At 46.7% G+C, this 17,500-nt stretch overlaps 1 protein-coding gene across 3 annotated transcripts in view; it reads right to left on the reverse strand.

Annotated features, from left to right (window-relative positions):
* wwp2 (WW domain containing E3 ubiquitin protein ligase 2) overlaps positions 1-17,500 on the reverse strand; it is a 36,948-nt gene that overhangs the window by 10,051 nt on the left and 9,397 nt on the right. For all 3 annotated transcript variants that reach the window (XM_076140269.1, XM_076140254.1, XM_076140262.1), the window contains exons 7-12: positions 16,851-17,008; positions 16,249-16,498; positions 16,008-16,097; positions 11,308-11,482; positions 4,760-4,814; positions 1,951-2,032 (exon numbers count right to left, since the gene is read on the reverse strand). In XM_076140269.1, the coding sequence (XP_075996384.1) occupies positions 1,951-2,032; positions 4,760-4,814; positions 11,308-11,482; positions 16,008-16,097; positions 16,249-16,498; positions 16,851-17,008 (810 nt within the window). The remainder of the gene's footprint in view (positions 1-1,950; positions 2,033-4,759; positions 4,815-11,307; positions 11,483-16,007; positions 16,098-16,248; positions 16,499-16,850; positions 17,009-17,500) is intronic.

Below are 17,500 nucleotides of genomic sequence, written 5' to 3' on the forward strand. Positions count from 1 at the left end.
TCCAAACCCCGGACAGAAAAACTAAAACCCTGCGCTCGGCTTCATCCTGCACCGAGTCCCCCACCGTGCCAGGACCTCTAAGATCCTCTGAGGAAGCCTGCAGCGCCCAGATAAATGATGTAAGAACCAGAACCATCCTGCTCATAGGAGGTCCTGAGTTTCTGTTCAGATTGATTTAACCACTTAAGCCCACAGACCCTGGCAGACGTCTCATTCTGTCGTTTATAATCGTTCTCTGATCGAGCTGTAGTCATAAATCTGGAGACAGAAAAGAAAAGGGACTGGTATTCGTAAGCTAACTTCAGCTCACAGAAAGTTTCCTTTAGGTGTTTGGTTCTTTCATGTCAGTGTTTGTGTCCATGTGACCTTTGACCTTTATTGGGGAATGTCTGCTGGTTTCTGATGTTCTGCTGAAGGCTCTACAGAGCTCCTCCACCAGGGGGCGCTGTCATTCATGCTTATAGAAAGAGAGTTATCCCCTTCCTATTGATTCCATTTGCCCGGCGCTACAGCACCACACAGTGGACAGCTTGAGTTAGAGTCTTTACTTCAGGCAACCTGGAAGTCCTGTTAATCATTCAGTTCTTATTTTGTTTCTGCTCAAAGTGATCGATTATATTTAAGACCGATCAGAATCCCTGCTCAGGCTGGAGTGTTTAAAGATCCCCGGCTCAACCACAACAGATTTTAGATGTAAGAACTCGAGACAGAGCGGTTTGATCAGCATGAGGAACTAAACCATCTTAGAGAACTTGTCCCCTCTGTTAGTGTTCTGATGTGAAGTAAACACGATGTGATGCCACAAAATGACCAAATGATGAAACATGTGAGTGCATCGTGAAAACATCAAAACTTCATCAACTTGCTGTTATCAGGAGGTTTGGTCTCTTCATCCTGCACACAACAACATGAGGGGCCGATACTCAGCCATCAATGCTGCCACTTTGAGTTCCATACTAGATCTTTATGAGAACAAATCCTGAGTGTGTCACTGTTAAGATTACCAACAGCTGTATCAACTCGTACTGTAGTCAAAGTTCGATATCTAAATCTGAACCACACACAGACTTTGTATCTCCATGGTTACGTAGGACATGAAGTCTCTGTTTGATATCCTGGTTGAAGGAGACAGATGAATCAAATAAGAGAAGATGACGTTACAGCTCTACTAGACGCAAAGCAACAGCACGACTTGAGAACTGCAGAGGAAGAGTAAGAGGGCAAGGAGACGAAGAGTGGAGATGTCTGAGGGTCCACGTGTAAAGAAGTGGAGCAAAGGGAGCTGTGCAGCAGAGGAGCTGCTGGAGAACAGAAGAGGAGTTGGAGAGGACATATCGGGGCCATGGCCTGTAGTTACTATGGTAACTCTAGTTCCTTCACTCAGCTCTGTTATCCTCAGCTGAGCTCATCTTGAGCTGATTCATGTTTGTCTGAATGCTCTCAGCAGAAACCTGCACAGACTCCTCTCTCTGTTAGAGACCAAACATCTGACACACTGGAGCCCTGAGATGATGAAGAGCTGCTCCATGCTTACTGCTCATCTTCATCACTAAAGTTACTCACATCATTTCATCAAACACTGACGACTCACTGCTGTGTTGACTTCTTAAGAGACTCCCCTTCGTTTTGTGCACAGATGGAATGGAAACATGGCAGAATTTAGATTTTGTCCTCAAAATGTCCTCCCCAATAAAAAATGAAAGTCAAAGAGCATTTCTCCTTTCTTTGCCTTCCTCTGCACTCCTGTGTGTGGGGGCAGTGGATGAGGCACAGGCTACTCCTGCCTGAAACCAGCGCCCATCTGGAGATATCCATCTAATGCGGATGACTGAAGCTAAAACTGAATACTTTCTTCTTCCTAAATGCAAATAGCCAAAAAAACGTAGACGCTGACAAGCAGGAAGTCAAGACAAACAGGAGCACAGGAGCCCACACTGCTTCAGCACTCACCCTTGGGTCCGCGGGTCGTCCCACTGTGTGGTCCGTGTGTTGTGGTTGACAAAGTAGACTCTGCCATTGTCCTGACGCTTCTCTGTGGACACAAACGACAAAAAAAGAGCTTTTAGGGCACTTGTGGTTGTCTTTAAAGTTAAACGCCAGGGTTTGTACAGCATTTTAGGATTTCTTTGGGTCGCTGACATTGATCTACAAGTTAGCATTTTCTAAATATTCCGGAAGTTCACTCATCAAATCTAGGATCCATGAACGTGTTAAAGCTTCTCTAAAGCTCTATGTTCTCCTCTGCACCTCTCTCTATGTCCTATTGCTCACTCAGCCCTTTGTGGAGAGGGAATCTCTCTTGAAATCGTCTCTCCTGAGGTTTCTTCCCTTTCTCCTTATACATTAAGGTTTTCTCGGGAGTTTTTCCTCGTCATCCTCGAGAGCTTTGGGCGGGGTCGGGGATTTTCCTGAAGTTGTGGGTCTGTAAAGGCCTTTGAGACACTGGATGTGGTATTGGGCAGAAATAACATTGACTTGACCTCCATCCTATAGTCCTCTCCTATACATCAATCAATCCAAAATATCCAAATGCTCAAAGTGACAAAGTGACGTAGTTCGGACAGAAAATTCCTGACCTTTCATGAAATCACTGGTGTATTGCTTCTACAGCCTAAATGATGTAGAAACTACAGGGATGATCTGAATGTCGTGAGCCTTTTGGGACAAAGAGGGGGAAAGAAAAGAGATCGCACCATAGTGACAGAAAACCAACGAGGCAGTGTGGTATTTCACTGCCGCCTGCTCCCAAATACCTCACTAACGTAACCCTGAGAGCCAGCCAGAGTGTGCGTGTGTGCTTGCGAGAATGTTGGTGTGGAAATGTGGTAGTGGCAGTGTGTGTGTGTGTGTGTGGGGGGGGGGGCAAAGTGGCTCAATGCAAAAAAATAAACACAGATTGAGAGATTTCATCACAAAAGGTTATGAGAAGTTGAATGACTAGTGTGTGTGTGTGTGTGTGTGTGTGTGCGTGTAAGAGGGGGGGCATAAAGAAGAAATATAGGTGCACAGGAGTGTGTTGAATTTTATGAGTGTGTGCTTGTGTGTGACGGCCCAGTGGTCTCACAGAGCACGGCTGGCGCCCCATCCTCCTCCCTCTGCGGCTCGCTGACATCTTTTTCTCATTAACAGGAGTGTGTGGAGGGCCCAGAAACAGTAGCTCTCACATTGCAGCTCTTCCTCCCTCTCTCTCTCTCTCTCTCTCTCTCACCCACCCCCACATCATTCTCCCTTTCCAGTTTTCAAACCAATTCCCACCCAAGACTTTCCTCCAGCCTCCATTGTCCCCCCTGCTCCCTCCCTCCCCCCCTCTTTCCCATGCTTTCTCCCGTTGGTCTTGGGGGGGAGAAGCGACCGCAGATGAAAGAGAACACGGCAGAGAGAGGAGGATCAGAGCCCGTGATATAATTGAGGTTTTCTTCTGAGGTACCGCAACATGTTGAAAAGGCATCATGGGTAGAGAGACTCTGGAGAGAGAGAGAGAGCGGCCGTGTGCGGTGAGCCAATGTGCATGACGACGGCGCTCTGCCTGCTTCCTGCCGCTCATCTGGGCAGACGCCAGATGACGTAGAGTCCAATCAATACTGCAGCCCTCTGTCATTTGTGTGCTCCACATCGCACACACACACAAGTTTTACACACACTCCTGACAAACATGACAAACCTCAGCTGTCAATCAAACAAACACCGAGGAAGTGATTGGATAATTAAAATGTAAAGCTTTAGTTTGCAGAGCACTAAACAGGATCTTAGTTTCAGTGATGTAGTTTGTTGTTCAAACTCCGGGTCAAACCGGCCTAAACCCGTCTGATCATCACCGCCTTGTGTTGAAATCTGATTTGACCATTTCTACCTTTTTTTATATTTCCATTTCCCTTATTGTCCCTCAGCTAAATGCTTTTGTCTTTTGCTTGAATGCTCTTGCTGTCTTTTAACTTTAATAAAATGTTATTCTTTGCACATTAAAATGCAAATTGTGTCAGAAAGGAAGAAGCTTCAAAATGATCGAAACATTTCTGTAGAGAAGGCTAACATGCAGTTAACGCTTAAGCTCCGCCCTCACTGCGCCCCAGAGAATGAAAAGCTAACTCACTTCTTCTTCACCTGGTTTTTTGAGAAGTTGATCAAATTAATCCTGACAAACTATTTTGTGATGTGATTTTGAGCTTTGGACAACAAAAGTGATAAGGAATGATTAGATGTGAGAACTAAATGGACTCCTGGGCTCGGTTCTTGTTTGACCTCTCCGGTGTGAAGCGGCCTTTGACTGTTGGCACGAGTCTTCAAACACACCGGCAGACTCCAGACTGGCAGGCCTGCATGTCTCTGACTGAAAACAGCTAAGACCCAAGAATCCAACAAAACGACCCACAGCTGACTGAGGTCCAGAGGGGAGGGGCTTCATCGATTGATTCAAATAATCCCAACATAACAAACTCATAAGAACCTCGAGAAAAATTCCTGTTCAGTGACGACTCAGGAATCTGTAGATTCTCTGTACGACTTGAAGCCATTCCAGCCTCGGTTGGGCCTCGATTGAACCTGAGTTTGACGTGCTAATCAATACGTTCATGCTCTTTTGCCAATGATAGGAAGGAAAATTCCAGAAATGATTGGTGAGGCTAAAATATCCTCGTCTTATCTTTAACTTATAACAGTATAATAACAATGCATACGTGTGTGTTGTGTTCCCATATGATACTTGAGGTGTCTGTGTGTGTGTGTGTGTGTGTGTGTGTGTGTGTGTGTGTAGCAGACTCACCCCATCCTGGAGGCAGCGAGCCCAGAGGGTCATTTTCCACCGGAGCGCCGGACGGCTGAGGGAGAAACAGAGTGAGAGACAAAATGAATCCTGTGAGGACGGCTTTCACTCTCTCTCCTCTCCTCTCCCAGCTCTTCCTCTTCGTCTGTCCTCATCGTATGTAGTGGTTAAAAAGTCTTGTGCGTTTGGCTTGCGGGGTTCACTGGCTGTCGCACGAGGATGAAGATGAAGACGACGGTGAAGCAAAAAATCAACTCAGGCAGTGAAGGTTGAAAAAATAAAAATAAATCTGAAGAAAAAGTCTACAGGGAAGTTCCACAACTCACCAAGCGACGGCTACCTGCTGCTAAGACAGGCCTGAGTGTGTGTGTGTGTGTGCGTGTGTGTGTGAATGCTAAGGTGGGTGGGGGTGGCTCCTCTCCGGTGCAGCGGTCAGGGGCGACTGAAGGAGCTGGACGGCCGGCGGCTCGTATGCTTTCCAAAAACTACACGCTCGGTAGGAGGATAAAACAACAACGCTGCTTCCAATGAGCTCACTGGCTGGAGACAAGCTCCGCCTCCCGGCTTCCCGCTCGCTTCACCAGTACACCCCCCCTCCTCCAAACACCCTCCTCCTCCTCCTCCTCCTCCTCCTCCACCCTGGCACCCCTCCTTATCCCACCCTGGGCGCCTCCTCCTTTCTCTCCCTCTCTCCCTCTCTCTCTCCCTCTCTCTCCCTTGCTCTCTCTCTCTCGCTCTCCCTCTCTTCTAGTGCTGCTGTGAAAGTAGGCAGGGAGGTGCGATGTCTGAGCGAACTGAGGGAACATTCATGCTCGTTCCAGACTGGACACCCCCGTCACCCCCCCGGACCCACCGCCCCAACACACCCCTCGCCTGACAAAAGGCACCTTTATTCACCCTGGGCCTGGAAACCACTGTGGGGTTTACTCAGCCTGCACTCACACACACACACACACTCACAGAAAAAAAGGGTGTGTGTGTGGAGAAGGTGTATGAGCCACGGTGTGGAAAGTTTGTCCTTGGCAAACAGTCATTCAATGTGCATGTTCTTATGTAGGAATACACACACACACACACACACACATACACACGCACACACACAAACACACACACTTGAATATATTAGCTCAAGTGGAAAAGTCGCTGAAAAGAGGCTTGTGTGGAGCGAGCGGCCTCTGATGGTTTTCCCTGAGTGTGTGTGTGTGTGTAAACATGTTTATCATAGAGGCGTGTCCTTAAGCCGCTCTGCCATCATTTAGCCTCTCACACTGCAGGCTCTGTTATCACATTGCTCTATCGCAGCGCTCGTGTAGCCGTACTGTAAACAGAGACACAGCTACACCAGCCGCTCTATGTGGTCGAGTGGAAGAGGAAAACAACCAGAAACATGAAAAACCCAACAACGATTACAACTCCAACTAACATCAGATTGTTCATCAGATTTATACTGATTACACAATTACCTCTGGCCTCGTTGTGTGTGAGTGTGTGTTAGCGAGATAACTCCAGTTTCTAAGTTATTATAAATGGTTTAACATTATCTTGTAGGGAATAGACAACCACTCAGACTGCTCCTCCTGTGTTAACACCAGGTCACCACTAGATGGTAGCAGAGACTGAGGGCTGCAAACCAAAACACTGGATCAGGCTCAGTAGGATCAGGCTCAGTGTGATCTGGGTCAGTGGGATCAGGCTCAATGGGATCTGGGTCAGTGGGATCTGGGTCAGTGGGATCAGGCTCATTGAAATCAGGATCTAGATCAGTAGGATCTGGATCAGGTGGTCTGAACGGATCCTCAGCGGCTACAGAGCTCCATCCAGGTCACACAGTATTGATTGTTGATTCATTTCTCCTCAACTAAAGATAGAGCCAGCAGGACTATTTAATTCCAGAATGAGAACTCCACATAATATAACGTGTGTGTGTGTGTGTGATACTGTGTCTTTACACCTCCAAGATGCCAGACGGTGTGTGAACGTAGATACAAAACCTTTGAAATGTCTTTTTGTGTGAATAAAGCAAATCCTGCATGGTCATCTGTGGCTTTAAAGAGGCTTTATGTTTGGCCTTGGAGGAGGTTTGAGCCCTCAGTTCTTTCTTGAAGGTACAATGAGTTCGGTTGGCTTCCCCTTCTGTCAGAGGGAGAGCTTGACTTCTGTCCACTATACTGAGGTGAAAATGACCTAAGCGCCCTATTTTCCAAATGAAAGCTGGTGGAGCTTCAAAGTCTCCTTCAGATACACACTACACACCACACAACACAAAGTGCTGATCATTTCCTGAGGAGCCATAAAGTAGAGTTTTGTCCACGGAATGTCAACGTCACTTTACGCAGCATTTCCCAAAAATAAATGTGACTGGGCCCCGTTTTTGTCATGGAAACTGTGAAGGAGCCGGGATGGAAAGGACTGGGCCTGCTGGAGGAGCCAGAGTGGGCACATAACAGGGTTCAAGGGTGTGTGTGTGTGTGTGCGTCACGCCCACTGACAGCCAATCTTTGCCTGGGCGCCCCACCCTTATGGGGTTTCTGTGCCTAAAAAAGGTAAAAGGAGAATATAATGATATAAAGACATGATGACTTCATCGCGGCTCTGACCATTCAGCTCCTCACCAGCCTCCAGACAGAGCCGGGCTGGAAGGAGGAAAGAAAAAGGAAAGAAAACAACTGGGGGGAGGGAAGGGAGGGGAAGGAACAGAGGGAAAAGCAGCATGTTGGCAAAAACGTGTGAAATAAGGGAGAGGGTTTGTGGATCTGTAAGGATGTGTGAGGAGAGGTGAGGAGAGGTAAGGAGAGGTAAGGATATGTGAGGAGAGGTAATGAGAGGTAAGGATATGTGAGGAGAGGTAAGGAGAGGTAAGGATATTTGTCCAGAACTGTCAAGACGTCAGACATGACAACTGTGACTGATAATGAGTGGAACAGCTTTGATTAATAATGCAGAATGAGATGACAATGAGGTCATTCATAACAAAGGATGAGAGAAAGATGCTCAGAGAGAGAGACAGAGAGAGAGACAGAGAGACAGAGAGAGAGACAGAGAGACAAAGAGAGAGACAGAGAGACAGAGAGAGAGACAAAGAGAGAGACAGAGAGAGAGTAAGAGAGTGAGAGAGAGAGAAAGAGAGCAAACTCCACTACGAGTGTAGTGGATTCATTTTAAAAACTATTTCATAATTTATTTGTATTTCCATTTTAAGGTTGATATTCCACAATTAGCTCTGTTTTTGTTATCATTCTTCTATTCTTATCATCAAACATTTCAATGCTCGGTATGTTTTCATTTATTTTATTGCCGAGCAAATCATCATCGGGTTTGACTGATGAATGGATTGATTGATGAATTGATTGATTGATGGATTGAATGATTGAGGCATTGATTGATTGATGAATTGATAGATTGATCAGATAAATAAATAAAGTCCTCCTGTAATGAAATGTGATGCTGATGAGTTTTTAAGTCTAAATGTTAACAAAGCTGACATGAGTGCAGTCTGAATGACTTCCATTCATGCTGCTTTCATCAGAAACAAGCTTTTACTGGAATCTGAGCCCGGGCAGGTTGTGTGTAAACATGAATGAAGGCAACCGTGTGGATGTGTGTGTTTTCTGTGGGCCGATGAAACACAGGGGCGATTCAGGTGCTGCTGTTAAGGATCCTTGTTCCAGAGAGAATGGACAGAGAGTTAAAGAGGAAGAGGGAGGGAAGTGAAGGAAGGTGAGGGGAGGAAGCTTCAGGCAGCGCTGCAAAAACAGGAAGTCTGTTTATAGGCATCATGCGTTTCACAAATATATAAACAACAGCCGATGAGAGCAGAGATGTTCGGCCATCTTTGTTTTGGTTAACACACAAACTAAAGTACGGCCCGACGCCACAGAAGAGACTTCAAGTGACATCATCATATGTTGTCATGGATCTGAATCCTAAAGTTACTTCCGGGTCCTTCCCTCATCAGTGTGCAGCTGGTGTGATGAAGGAGCTGAGAGGATGTGTGTGTGCAGATAAACATGCAGCAAACACAAACACACTCAAACTCACTAAACACGTCTGTGAACCAAAGCCTCTTAAAGTTTAATAATAAATGTTAACTGCTAACATGAGGCTCAACAGGCTGAACGTGTCTCAGGTCTTGTAGCGCCGCTCACACCACTGCAGGGTTCACATGATACGATCACATTTCAGCGGGTTACCAAAGGGTGCGCTTGTTTCTACCGTTTTTAAACGGTGATGCAAGGGCGGAGGAAAACACAGAGGGGGAATGTTTGGAACGGGGCAAAGATAAGGAGAAAAGACGTTTTGCTACCATGCAGAAGAAGGGGATTTTGGAGAGGGAAGTGGAGATGGGTGGGGTTAGAAAGATGGGGTGTGGGGGGGGGGGGGGGGGGGGGGGGGGGGGTGGGTGGGCGGGGCTTAGAGAGACGCCAATGAAGGTAAAAGTGAAATAAGTTTGGGGGGAGCAGAGAGCCGGAAACAGCAGTTAATGACTGAGACGGCTCTCTCTGGGATTCCTAACAAGCTGCAATTACTCTGTAAGTGCATGGACACACACACACACACACATACTTCATTGAGGAGCGACCTGAAAGTGTGCGTGTGTAAGTATGCTTGTGTAGCTCATATATAAAAACTGCCAGTGTATTCAAGGTTTGGTACTTGGGTTTATGAGTTTGCACAGGCAAACTTTGCTCTGTGTGTGTGTGTGTGTGTGTGTGTGTGTGTGTGTGTGTCTTTAAAGCGCTACGGCCCATTTAAGAAGACGTACGGCCCCTTGACCTTGATCTTTGGTTGTCATGTGCTGTGGAGGAGAAATGTGGCACCTGACCTCGACATTACAGCGCAGTGAACGCATCTGCTTAAACACATAAACAAAGGAGGACGCGCACACACACAGACACACAGACACACACACTCCAGTGAGCTCCACAAACTTCCCCTCAGGTGCGAAAATCAGGCTCAGTTTTCTCTCCTACACCAAAGGTAAATGAGTTCTTCGTGTATTTGCCTGAGTCTTCATTCCCCTCCCCATGTTCTTGTGGTCGTACACAGGAACGCCCAAACACTCTGCACCATGCAGGTGTGAAACCTCAGTTTAGCCTCTTAGTCCATACAGAGAAGCACTATTTCACTATTTCACCATTTTAAAAGAGCAGCAAACAGAAAAACGCGTCCCTAAGTTTGCACTGATTTTAGTAAACGATATAAGAATTGATCCCCGGGTCAGAATAAGCTTTAGGAGTGATGTATTGTTGACACATGTGACTGTGTGTGTGTGAGCATCGTTCAGACTGAGACCCCTTCAGTGTGTGTTCTTTGTTCACACACAGCAGAGCCATAAATAGTCGCTCCTATCAGCAGTGTGGGCATTCCGAGACAGAGCGGGGTACTATCAACACGCCGGGCCGACCTGCCTGTTGGCTTTTCTCACACAGCCCCAGGGAGATGAGGGGGGAGGAGATGAGGAAGCGTGGAAGCATGAGGTCTACGCTGGGGCCTCAGAGTTTCCACACAGCTCTTAATCTGAAAAATTTCAATACCGAACATGAGCCAAGTCTGCTGTGGTGCTGCCGTGGTAACACCGAAGAACCTCAACCCAGGCTTAGGATGCTTTAACATTTTGTTTATTCCCTCATTTGTAAATCAAATGTGAACAAAATGTGACATCACTGCTCATGATGGCTCAGGTTCATCTTTGTTCCGATGAAGAACCTCTGATCCAGCATGAGCCTCCATGCAACACACACACACACACACACACACACACACACACACACACACACACACACACACACACACACACACACACACACACACACACACACACACACACACACACGAGTGTTTTTATAGAAGCCTGTTAAGTGTTCTAAAGCTGTTTTTACTAATGGTCCATTGAGAAATCGCTGCTGTTCTTCATCTCCCCCGTCTTTACTGTCTGGCTGCAGTCTGACCTTGGACGCGTCACAGAGAGGACGACTCAACCTCGACTGTCTCCACTGGAAAAACACTAGAAACATATCGGGTGACATCCTTCATTCCCCCTGTAGCAGTGAAGACCCCCTGCTGTGTGACGAGCAGCACTTAGAGCTCAGACAAAACATGTGAGAGGCCGAGTTCGGTCCCAGCTGAACCACGAGAATCAATCTGGTGACGTGTTTGAGAAATGTGCATCGCTACGCTTTCAATCCGAGCATTGTGAGCTATAATTAGACACACACTTCCAGCGAGCGGTGCATTACAGCGCGGCTTCACCTGGAGGAGCTCAAAGAAATCAGGATGGACAGTTTCAAAATACATCTCCATGACACAGGAATCTCAAGTATCAAGTTACTTCTAAGACAAAACATGAAGCTTTTACTTTGGTATGTTTCGTAAATCACAATCACTTTGTTGTCAATGTGCTTGATGGTGCCATCGTGTTAAGAACAGCTGATGTGTTGTTCTTTGGGATATTTGTCTATGGAAAGCAAGAAGTGATTCATGTGATCCACTGATCCATCTTCCATGTGGTTTATAAAGACCTGGATCTGGAGGATGGAAACAAGGCGTACCTGGTAGAGGAAGCGCTGGCTGAACTGGTGCATGGCGCCCTGCAGCTGGCTGCGCTGGCTCTGCCACTGCTGGTAGTTACGGACCGACTCGGCCGTGGGCCTCTGCCATGTGGTGGTTCTGGTGTTGTGGTCCACGTAGTAGAACCTTCCCCGCTGGTCCACCCGCTTCTCCCAACTGAGAGAGAGAGGAAATAACAGCTTTCAGACACAGGACTTTCATATTTTCAAACACAAAAAGTTCAATTTTGGGCCTCCATGACCAGTTTCAGTATAAATCAAGTCTTTCCTCATAAAGTTGGAGCACATTTGTTTCCCAGCCATGGGCCCTTCAGCATGCTTTCTACCTGAGGGTGTGAGCAGATTTGGGGTGAAACAAGGCCATAAACATGAAGCCCCTCCCCTACAAGGAGATAATGAGGCTGCTGCTGCTGAAACACACCTGGAAAAGGATCCAAACAAACTATTTGACCCAGTGGAGATGCTGCCCCCTTCTGGTGGTACTGTTTTAAGCAGTTACACAGAACAGCTCCTGGGCAACTCCAGGAATGTTGGGCCAGACTGCACGCCAATTACTAAGGCTACGTTTAGGTTTCGCATCACACAAAGAGTCGCTAATCATCATGCAATACACCCGGGAATTCATCCACAGCCCTACAGCGCCTCTACTGGTCTATCAACGAAAAACAAAAAGAGTTAGCCACTTGTCTGTGTGTGCAGGGACACAGAGACAGTGACTTATTGAGGGAAATGTGAAAATGAAAGGACTCAAAATAAGACATCCCACTCTGCTCCTCTATTTAGAACGAGAAGAGTGGGCAGCTCTATCAAAAACCTGCACCACTGTTAATAACAACACAGACTTCTGCACATGAGCAAAAAGAAACTATGGCAAAAAAAGCAAAGAAAACAGTCAAAGCAGGGAATTGGAGAGTGGGAGGGAGAAAAGAGGCGAGAAAGGATCAGGAGTCGAGGATAAAAAAGGTAAAAAAAAAAAAGAAGACGAAGCCGATGAGAAAACAATCCACATTCAAAATGTGTAAAGCTTTAAATAAAGGGCTATAAAAAAAATGCAAGATTTAAGGGAATTCCTGGTTCCTTGCAATAAAGAGCATTACCGGGATAGTCCACAAGGTGGCCTTGTAGGACTTACAAACAGGAAGGGGATAAGGAAATAGCCTTTACCCAAAGAATGTCCTTCTTGTGGGCATGAAAGCCGGCGGCCCCCAGTGGAGGTGCATTGTTTTTTCCAACCCACATTCCGGCAACAAGGAGGGCAATCCGGAAGTTTGTAGCAAATATGGAAAAACACGGAAGAAGACTGAAAGTTTATACATTTGAAGGGTTAGGGTTAAAAAGCCTACACTTACAAGCTTACCACCATGTTCACACAAAACCAAGAGAGAAGACATGATACCAACTGACCAATCACATCCTTCTTGTCAAAATACGTTGGGTAGAAAAATAAAGGTATTATGTGCAATGCTGACTGTCGGAATGAGCTCAGTAGAACAAGAAATAGCCAAGTAGTGTAAAAGCAGCATCGCCTGAAGCTCAACTAGTTTTCACAAATGTTGACACTTCTTTACTTAAATCTTTGTCTTTCTTACTTTCAGAAGAGGCCCGATTGTACAACACTGTCAGCTGCGTGCGTTATCACCGCCCAGACCTCAGACGTTGTGAGACACAATGCCAGGGCCGGACTGCGACGGTCGACGCGGAAAAAACAATCCTAGACGCCAGAGATCTGAATGACAAAAACCATTGGCTGTGCTCGTATGTTTGTGTGTTAATGCCTGCCAATGCCATTACTCAGACGTCTATGTATATCCTCCCTTTCCCCTGAGACAGGAGGCCTGGACAAGGACTCAGATATATGTCATCCACAAAGCCACACACATCCTACCCATAGACACACACAGGCACACATCTTAGGTGTCCATACCTTTATATACCCCCAAAAGAACATACATCACTCACATCTACTGAGAGTTGTGGGTAATCACTGAGGAAACGCACACACAGCCCAATCCCCTGGGCCGCTGTGGAGGCTGCTGCTATTCTCATATCTCTGACTTAAGTGTAACAGAATTTGGTTGAGAAAACAGTAACAGCCTTCGTAGGCTAACGAAAATACACTCTCAGTTAGATAGGGGAAGAAAAGACGTGAGACGGCCAAGGCTTCAACTCGGGGTTCGAGTTTAAATCTGCAGGACTTCAGTCAAACGACCCCTGTGACCTTCTTTCTCTGGATTGTCTGATGTGTCATGTCTCTTCACATCGGCTCATGCAACCAAAGAGTGAAAGACACGGTACAATCTACAGTACCATGGCATCATAAGGCCAGAAGTCTTTTTACTATTAACACAAACACAACAATCACACGTGAGGATTGTAAGCCAATCTCTTGACCTTTCCAACAAGTCAGTGTGGCTGCCCTGGAGGCCGGCTGCCACGGAGGAAAGCTGATGGAGATCCTCACAGATGAAGCAGAAAATGCTGGATGGGAACCGCAAACATATTAGATAAAAAGTTTGTATGCTCACTTCAGGTGTATAAAGTCTTGTTTTGATAAAATAAAATGCAGTAAAACTCTGAAGGAAATGCGTTTGGTGAATAAGAATGGAAAAGTGAATGGAGTGATGTCTGTGTGAAGCCTGGGGCGTTGTGGGGAGTTGTTGTGTTGCTGCTGAGTGGAAAGCTCAGCCCTTTGGTGCCTCGTCACCTGATTCTACTGAAAGCTGTCAAATGAATTTGGCGTCCTTAATGTTAGTAGTAGCCTATAATTACAGAATCTCCCTGGTAAGCTGGATTTCTTTAAGAACACCTCTTCAGATGATGTAATAGAGCTGAAACTTCTCACCCAGGCTCACAAGCTAGGATCACGTTACAGAACTGGATGCTCAGATAGGATATTTTTAGGCGGAACCGATCTTTTTCCCTCATGCTACTTTACTGACTGATTTCTATTCCATCCATGTCAGATTGGTCTTGATAACAGTAAGCAGTCTCTCGTTGCGGTTCGCGAAAACCTGGAATGTTCACACCGAACGATCAACCGACCAACTGACCTACAGGAAAAGTTTGATGCCGTCCACCAGTGCCCTTAAAGAGCAGAAGCATGGAGCTCGCCATGTAACACAATGACTCAGGCCTACTGGCACTCAAGTTGATGAAGAGCAGTCCGACTCTGAAGCTCTCTCCTCTACAAGTCTGGCTTCGGATGGCTTTCATTATTTCAGCGTCCAAACCGAGATTTCCTCAGCTCCCTTCCCCCCCTGCTCCCCCCCCCCCCCCCTTTCCCCCTTCCCGCCCGCTAAACAGTTCCTGGTGTGTGCATCTGGAGCGTTTGCCCAGCGTTTGCCTGCTAATTGATCCTCTGAAGGGCCCCGGCGGCCGGCAGCCAACACGCTGGTGGATGAACGTACATGTGGCTTTAAGAAAGGACTTTTGTTCTCAGGGCCCCCACGCTCTCGTTTCTGCTATGGAAAAACTGAGATGGGGGAGGAGGGGGGGTGACCTTTTCCTGAAAACAGCCTCTTTTTCTCTCTGTCACTCAGGCGCACATACACACACACACACAGTGAAAAAAAAATCAATAAATAATGGCTCCAAGTAGAAATGTCCTGGCCTGTAGCAGAATTCGTCACTCAAGGTTAAACACAAAGAGAGGGAAGAGAAGTCAAACCCTCATGATGACACAAAATAAAACAAATCAACTGAAACACTTAAAACAGATGCTTTGTCAATAAGAACAAAGCACTCAAAACCTCCACCAAGGTCAAACATTTCTGTCCAAGTTGTCATAACAACCCAACCCTGCATCTCTGTCCACATAAGACTTTTATCTTTAATCTGACCTCTTGACCTTGTAACGGCAGTAACTTGGGGGATCTCTGTCTTTCTCTTTATTAGTTTAGGAAATATGACTGTAAATCAATAATCAATACAGTGTGATCAGTTCTAGATGGAGCTCTGGAGCTGCTGAAGACCCATTCAGACTGGTTGTCCTTCACTGAATCAGCTCCATCTTAGCTACATGACGGTGCTATCTCCATGTTTGTAGCCCTGCTAGACACATTCGGCTCTGCCTGGAGACATAGAGCTCCTATCTGAAGAGGACTGAGGGACCACCAGATCCAGATCCTACTGATCCAGATCCAACATGTGAGTGTTTTGGTCACTAAGAGGTAGGAGGAACTGTCCCATAAGTAAACACATAAGTAAGTTTTTTCGGCACAAGTACAAGTGCAAAACTTTGGTGTCATGTGATCACATTGTTGTTGTCCCTCCTTTGTTTCTGCTACCATCTAGTGGTAAGATAGTGTAAACACAGGACGAGCAGTTTGAATGGTTGTGTGTGGCCTTAAAATTAAATACCTTTTTAACTATTATCAGGATCCACCTCAACATCTACTATTACGTCTCCTGCTCCATGACTCACTGCTCCATGAGCTCTCACAAATATCTATCAATCATCTTTTGGGTTATCCTGCAAACTCACACGATGCCACACACAAGCACATCCCAGAACAGCCTCCTACTTTCTCCATCTCCATGTCCAATACATCTTTTGTGTTATGCAGCCAGAATGAGTGTTTACAGGAAAAAAGTTAGAATCTCTTAAGGATGTAAACCGACTTTGATGACGCTTTTATGAGAACGTTTCATCCTGGTCTGGTTATTAGTAAAAGGCTCCATACCCTGGGGGCAGTGGTCTTTCCCAGGTCGTAGTTTTGGTGTTGTGGTCGACATAGTAAACTCTGCCATGGGGCAACACCCTCTGCTCCCAGCTACAGAGGGAGAGGGACAGGGAGAGGGAGAGGGGGACAAACAGACAATGAGACATTTAGAATTTGCTGAAAAACCTCATGTTAACTTGTATTTTAACACATTACACTTTTTGGGAGGATCCAAATGATTGAAGTTGCATGCGAGCCCTACCCAGCCGGGAGTGAGTCTGAGTTGGGCTCTGTGGCGGTGCTGCTGCTGCTGGGCTGCTCCGCGCCGGGGGCGGAGGAGGGGCCGGGATCCGACGGACCGGCCATGCCCAGAGCGTCCTGGGCGGCAGAGGGGCTGCCGCTGCTGCTGGCGGCTGGGGATCGACTGGACGGAGAGGGCGGAGGGGGGGTCTGGAGGACCATGCCCCCACCATGACTGCTCTCCAGCCCGTTGGATGTCAATTCCACTTTATCTGACAGAAGACAGGAGAGAGAGATAAAAAAACTTGCTCACTCACCAAAACAACGATGTCACTAATCGAATTGGGACCAAGTTTCTCTAAAGTCATTAAAGTTGGTAAAATGTGGTAAATGTAGTAAAGTATATTTAAGGAAGTGTTTGATATGAATGAGGCTTGAAACGCTTCACTGCTTGTGTAAGAGCCAAAGGATAAACTAGTATGACATCATTGTTGTGACTTCCTTGGTCTGGCTGACATCAATGTTGTAACTCGGGTGACATCACTATTGTTTACTGAAGCAGCCTCTCTTTCTGGGTGAGGTTCTATGCTCAGAGTGTTAACACGGTTATGATGTTCCCTGTACCTGCGCCGCTGCCGGGGCCGCTGTGACTCTTGGACGAACGATGTCGACCGGCCGAACCGGGACTCTGCTCCTCGCTCAGGTCACCGTTGGTCAGAGAAACCCCTCTGGAGCAGCCGGGGGAGCTGCTCTGTGAACCCCCCACTGAGTACCTGTTAGTCCTGCACACAGAGAGAAATGAGATATGAAGATGTGAAGTGGATGAGGGGAGAGAGTGAACGAGAAGGAGATGAGGAGGAGAGGACAGAGGAGCCAAGGGAGCCAGAGGAGCAGTATCATCATCAGATACAATATCCACTTTGTTCAACATTTCCACATTTGACTTTGATCTTGTACCATCTTATGAAGTCGCCTTGTGGTTGATCTCTAAGCAGAGCCCTGTGCTGAACCGTATAGCACTGACTCGTGCATGAGTGAGAGCACAGAGTCACCAGGGAACACACAGAGGTGTTAGTGTGCCTTCCCTTCCCTTCCTCCATCCTCTCAGATTTTCCTAACACAAAATATAACTCTGCTTTTCCGACAAGAACGTTTACAAAAAGAAAACAAGTTGGCTTTCCCTCCCCAGGATCGAGGAATGCTGAGGCCGAGCTTGGACGACTTTCAAGAGAAAACTGGGTTTGGGGCTGCAGTTGTTTATTACGCCACAATCA

This window comes from Genypterus blacodes, unplaced genomic scaffold (assembly GCF_046128005.1).
Source record: "Genypterus blacodes isolate CSIRO-AG114 ecotype Tasmania unplaced genomic scaffold, CSIRO-AGI_Gbla_v1 ptg000015l_1, whole genome shotgun sequence".
Classification (NCBI taxonomy): domain Eukaryota; kingdom Metazoa; phylum Chordata; class Actinopteri; order Ophidiiformes; family Ophidiidae; genus Genypterus; species Genypterus blacodes.